This window comes from Mandrillus leucophaeus, unplaced genomic scaffold, assembly GCF_000951045.1.
Source record: "Mandrillus leucophaeus isolate KB7577 unplaced genomic scaffold, Mleu.le_1.0 Scaffold36, whole genome shotgun sequence".
In the NCBI taxonomy this organism is placed as follows: Eukaryota; Metazoa; Chordata; class Mammalia; order Primates; family Cercopithecidae; genus Mandrillus; species Mandrillus leucophaeus.
This window is the reverse complement of record NW_012103809.1, coordinates 4,403,680-4,409,948: the sequence shown is the minus strand read 5'-3', so window position 1 is coordinate 4,409,948 and position 6,269 is coordinate 4,403,680. Positions and strand designations below refer to the sequence as shown.

The window sequence follows — 6,269 nt, the reverse complement described above, 5'->3', positions numbered from 1 at the left end:
CTTTTTCCCGTAGTAATAGTAGAGCCCTTAAACTTACTGGTAATGCATTCTGGTTAGGGTATGGTATGATCAGTTTGAGAATTTAGGTCATTAGGAGAAGTTAGCATCCTTTTTTAAAAAGCCCTTTTGAGTTATGAGAACAAAAGTTTGACCTAACCATATAAACCTAACTCCTGGTTTCACTGCACACCACCCTCAGACCTCCAAGAGAGATGAACATACCTCATGCTCATCAGCAAAAGCAGCAACACACGGAAATGAATACACCCTGCAAAACATCTCACAATTAAAAAATAAAATATGAATGAACCTTAAACACATCTACAGACGTTCCGCAACAAGCACTTATAACTAGAGTATGCATTAAGTCTTCTCGTACAGAGTACGATAAGGGGGTTAAGTCTGCAAATGGAGACCTACTATGGGTAGATTTCAAATCTCCATCTGGCAGTCAGTAAACCAGGTTTACTAGTACTATATCTCAACCCAGTTACTCAGCCAGATTCCCAAACAAAAGGAGTGAATTTAGCAAATATTGTCTGACCAAGGACTTAACTGTTCACGATACAACTAACTCCAGCAACTTCAAGTCAGGAAATTGTTTTTAATAAAATCTATGAACTCTTTAAAGAATGTATTATTTTAAAATACATACCCCAAGTCACAAATACCATAAAACTGATAGAGATAATTTTTAAAAACACTCCAACAAGCCACTAGGCAGAAAGGGTCTGATCTTCTCAAGTTTCTACTCAATGGACAACTCAATATGTTCTGTAAAGATGTACCCAATATTCTCTCCCAAAATGAAACAGATCCTAAACTGCTCTTTTAAAACATTAGACATTTTCAGAACACAACTAGTCAATAATGCTCAGAGACACAACTTACCTTCTTTGGTCACCGAGTCTGTCGTTTAGGTGATTGAGAAAACGTCTACTGTCCTTCAAAGCAAATGATATAAACTCTTTTATTAAAAAAAAAATCAAGATGTCTTGGTCAATACTACCTTAGCATATAGAGGCCAGTGTTTGCTTCTAAATGACCAGGATGCAGTAACATCAATGAGGCTTTATAAGGATTCGTTATTATATGTTAACAATACTTCATGCCACAAAGAGGAGGCTCCGGGATCATGTTTCTAGAAGGAAACTTTGTTCCCTGCAGCCATTAGATTTTCAGCTGAGGAATACTTAGGTCTCCAAAAGTTAAATGCCTGGTTATGTTTCACTGGGTCAGAAGTGTAAGCAGGAGAAATACATCTTACTGATGACCTAGGTTACAATATTTGACCAACCCATTGGGCATCCACCTCCCTAACACCTGCACAGCACAAACCTATAAAATTTATCAACTTTGGGTTGATCTGGGTGTATTATCTATGGCCAGTTTTCCTTTTTGGGAGTTCTCTATCTCACTCTCTTCTCCTAGCATATGTTCTAAGAACAAAGACTATTATTAGAGTTTACCCAACCAACAGCTCTCAGGAAGAAATTTGTTGCCCCACATTCTAAAAACAAAGACACAGATCCATGATTTTGTTCCCTTTTGTTAGCAAGGATTGGCTATTGTAGTCAACACTCCTTATGCTCCTGATCTAACCGTTCAGCAGTAATTAGACATCAGCAGTGTAAGCCTTTCATGTAAAAAAGCAATTCGGGCTGGGTGCGGTGGCTCTCATCTGTAATCCCAGCACTTTGGGAGGCTGAGGCAGGCAGATCATCTGAGGTTGGGAGTTGGAGACCAGCCTGACCAACATGGAGAAACCCCGTCTCTACTAAAAATACAAAATTAGCCAGGAGTGATGGCACATGCCTGTAATCCCAGCTACTCGGGAGGCTGAGGCAGGAGAATCGTTTGAACCCAGGAGGCGGAGGTTGTGGTGAGCCAAGATCGCGCCTTTGCACTCCAGCCTGGGCAACAAGAGCAAAACTCTGCCTCAAAAACAAAACAAAACAAAACAAAACAAAACACATAGACAATTCAATTGAGAAACTGATAGCGCTGGGGAAGGAAATGATTTTGGAAACAAGATAATTACATTTCTCTATTTTCATCAAATTTTCCTGCAAATGAGAAATGACAAAGAGCAGAAAGGAAATTAACACGAGTGCCTACAATAGCCCTGGACCTTTCAGTTTCTCTCATTGAATTCTCAAGACTTTGAAGTGGGCTTTAGTCCCATTTTACAGATGAGGTCACTCAGGCTTCACAAGTCAACTACCTTGCCAAAATGCATACATCCCATAAATTGGAGAAGTGGGGCTCAAACTCTAGGTTCAACCCAGTTCCTCATGGTCTTTCCACTGAGATTATACTGAATCCTGGCTAAATAATTACTATATGCAGTATATGACAGTAGGTTCAGAGTCTGAGGAAATATAAAGGTCCATGTTTAATAAAAATCCTGATTACATGGGAATTTTGACCAGAAAAGTTTTGTCAACATGAGTACTGTTATTAAGAATTTTACCTTTTCCTACAGGAGTCTAACCCTCATTTTAAAAACTTTTTAAAAGAAGAGGGAAAATGTTTTAGCTATTTTAAGAGGAAGGTGAATACACAACAAAGTCATAAGCTATTTTTGTATGGCTTTTGTGAACACAATCACAGGAAGCCCAGGTTGCAGAGAAGACACTAAAAAGTATTGTTTCTCCAAATTGTACAGGTCAGATGGCTCAGAACACAGCCACCCCATAATACTTCTCTGCCAGGCCATGTCCCTTTCAGCCTCCTGCCATCACAGCAGCTGCCTTCTGCAAGGCAAAAGTGCTCTGATTTCTTCTTCAATTCTCCCTACCGTTCAAAGTTCACTGAAAATTGCTCACCCTTCCAAGACAATTTTTTTAACTGAATCCATCAAATTCACCTAGTTCTGTCTCCTATAAAGAAGTCCTGGACAGACATGGTGGCTCACACCTGTAACTCCAGCACTCTGGGAGGCCAAGGTGGGCAGATCACCTGAGGTCAGGAGTTCAAGATAAGACTGGCCAACATGGCTAAACCTGGTCTCTACTAAAAATAAAAAATTAGCCAGGCGTGGTGGCAGGCACCTGTAATCCCAGCTACTTGGGAAGCTGAGGCAGGAGAATCACTTGAACCCAGGAGGCAGAGGTTGCAGTGAGCTGAGATTGTGCCACTATACTCCAGCCTGGGCAACAGCATGAGATTCTGTCTTTAAAAAAAAAGAAAAGAAAAGAAAAGAAAAAGTCCTATCTGTATCCTTATATCTAACTCACAATATTCTGTTCATATTGCCTTCAAATTGTTTCTCCTAAGTGGGATACAAGTTTAAGAATGGCAGTGTAATCACACTTAAGCCAAAAAAAAAATCCTCATGTAAGCCCAACACACAGGAAAGTTCTCAGAGGATGCTTAATAAATATTGGCTAAACAGAAATTCGCATGACCAGGAATCTCACCGTCTCAAATTCTCGATCCTTAATTTCTTTGAAACCTTCGGCAATGACTTCATCATCAAACCATTTATGGACAAGTTCCTCCCTTGAATTTCTAATCGTCAGTCTACACAGCGCTTCAGAAATAGCAACCTGCTGGTCATAATCTAGAGATTAAAAACATGGTAGACACAGATAATTCTGGGCACAAAGCAAAAGAAAAAACAAGTTCCAGAGCTAGCACTTGCTCTAAGAAACTCCATCTGAGAAGCCTAGCATTACGTCTTAGAGTTACCACGGCAAGATGCATCCTGGAGTAATCAGAATCATTTAAATTCTTTTTTTTTTTTTTTTTTTGAGATAGTCTTACTTTGTCACCCTGGAGTGCAGTGGTGGCTGGAGTACAGTGACCCGATCTCAACTCACTGCAATCTTCGCCTCCTGGATTCAAGTGATTCTCCTGCCTCAGCCTCCCAAGAAGCTGGGATTACAGGCATGTGTCACCATGCCTTGCTAATCTTTATATTTTCAGTAGAGATAAGGTTTTGCCATGTTGGCCAGGCTGGTCTTGAACTTCTGGGTTCAAGCGATCTGCCCACCTCGGCCTCCCAAAGTGCCGGGATTGTAGGCATGAGCCACCACACCTTGCCAAAATCATGTAAATTCAGTATTTAAGAAATAAAATAAAAATCTAAATAAGAGGTTGGTATATAACAATTTTTAAATAAATAATATTTATGGGTATTATATTTTAGATATATTAATCTAAAGCAAATCATCAAACAGCCTTAAAATTATACTCATCCAAAGCAAATCATCAAACAGCCTTAAAAATGTTTCTACTGGCCAGGCGTGGTGGCTCATGCCTGTAATCCCAGCACTTTGGGAGGCCAAGGCAGGCAGATCACCTGAGGTCAGGAGTTCGAGACTAGCGTGGCCAACATGGTGAAACCCCATCTCTACTAAAAATACAAAAATTAGCCGGGCATGGTGGTACATGCCTGTAGTCCCAGCTATTCAGGAGGCTGAGGCAGGAGAATCACTTGAACCCAGGAGGCGGAGGTTGCAGTGAGCCGAGATCATGCCATTGTACTCCAGCCTGGGCAATAAGAGCAAAACTCCATTAAAAAAAAAAAAGTTTCTACTACAAAATAAAATCCCAAAATAACTTGTAGTATTTCACAGCGAATAAACTAAAACTACATGTAGTAACATGTTTAAATTACAAACAATTCTAAGGGTAAAAAGGGAGTTGTAGCCCAAGGAATGGCATTTATAGGATGCTTTTAAAATCTACAAAATGATAATGCATGTTGTTTAGGGATCTACAGAGTAAAAACAGAAAAATATGCTTGGGAATGAAAAACAAATCTGAGTCAAGGAGAAGGAAATGGGATGAGGAACATGGACACAGGGGACTTTATCCATGACACCTTTTTTTTTTTCTTTAAAAACAGACTTGAAGCTAATGTGGTAAAATGCTAAATTTTGACGAAGCTGGCTGGTAGTAAACGAGTATTCGCGAATTATTCTTTACAGTTTTCAGCATGCTAAAATCTCTCAAAATAAATTTAAAATAAAACCCTAATTCCTATCTTCAATTTAACCATAATTTATTCCCCATGGTCCCAAGATGCTCATAAAACCCCCAGTGTCCAATATTTAATATTCTAATACTGAAAATTCTAAAATTTCTTACCACCCACAGTCAAGAGTGTCCTTGCAAGGTCTTTCCTGAAACATTTAGACAAATCACATTTAACTGAAGTGAACATCAAGAGATGAAACTTTACTATACTGGCATTAAACTTTAAAACCAAAATATGTTTCTGAAACTATTTCAAATTCAGCATCAGAATTTCCTTAATGTCAATAATACATATTTATGGAAAAACCTTCTCAAGTTTATATATTAATGACCTAGATGTTATTTTTTAAGAAGCTAGAACTACTATATACACTCTGAGGTTCTATTTTCCCTCTTGTAAAGTGAATTCCATTTGATGATCTCTAAGGGTTCATCAAATTAATTCCGGAGTTTTATAATCACCGCACCAACCTGTGAGGGCATATGCCCTTTTACACAGTTTGATACCTGCAGGAAATGATACAGACAGTGATTCTTTCCTATGAGCTGCTTGATCTGATTTTAAAAACTAATTTAGGCTGAGCACGGTGGCTCATGCCTGTAATCCAAGAATTTTGGGAGGCCTAGATGCACAGATCACCTGAGGTTGGGAGTTCGAGACCAGCCTGACCAACATGGAGAAACTCCATGTGTACTAAAAACACAAAACTAGCCGGGTATGGTGGCACATGCCTGTATTCCCAGATACTCGGGAGGATGAGGCAGGAGAATCGCTTGAACCCAGGAGGCGGAGGTTGCAGTGAGCTGAGAGCATGCCATTGCACTCCAGCCTGGGCAATAAGAGTGAAACTCCATCTTAAAAAACAAAACAAAACAAAACAAAAAACAAATTAATTTAGAGATGTAATAGGATTAAGCTATTACATTATTAAAACTAATGCAGACTCTCGAATTGTACATTATTCACTCAGAATTTCAAATAAATGCTAACAAGTGTGAGTCGATCTTTTTTTTTTTTTTTTGAGACTGAGTCTGGCTTTGTCACCCAGGCTGGAGTGCAGCGGCACGATCTTGACTCACTGCAACCTCTGCCTCCCAGGGTCAAGCAATTCTGTCTCAGCCTTCCAAGTAGCTGGCATTACAGGTGCCCGCCACACCCAGCTAATGCTTTCTATTTTTAATAGAGATGAGGCTTCACCATGTTGGTCAGGCTGGTCTCGAACTCCTGACCTCAAGTGATCCACCCACCTCAGCCTCCCAAAGTGCTGGGATTACAGGTGTGA

At 39.7% G+C, this 6,269-nt stretch overlaps 1 protein-coding gene across 1 annotated transcript in view; it reads right to left on the bottom strand.

The window, feature by feature from the left end:
• The window catches only part of SYCP2L (synaptonemal complex protein 2-like), a 101,801-nt gene that overhangs the window by 76,391 nt on the left and 19,141 nt on the right, over positions 1 to 6,269 (bottom strand). The window contains exons 9-12 of the mRNA XM_011989693.1: positions 5,098 to 5,132; positions 3,423 to 3,565; positions 892 to 944; positions 223 to 268 (exon numbers count right to left, since the gene is read on the bottom strand). Coding sequence (XP_011845083.1) covers positions 223 to 268; positions 892 to 944; positions 3,423 to 3,565; positions 5,098 to 5,132 — 277 coding nt within the window. The remainder of the gene's footprint in view (positions 1 to 222; positions 269 to 891; positions 945 to 3,422; positions 3,566 to 5,097; positions 5,133 to 6,269) is intronic.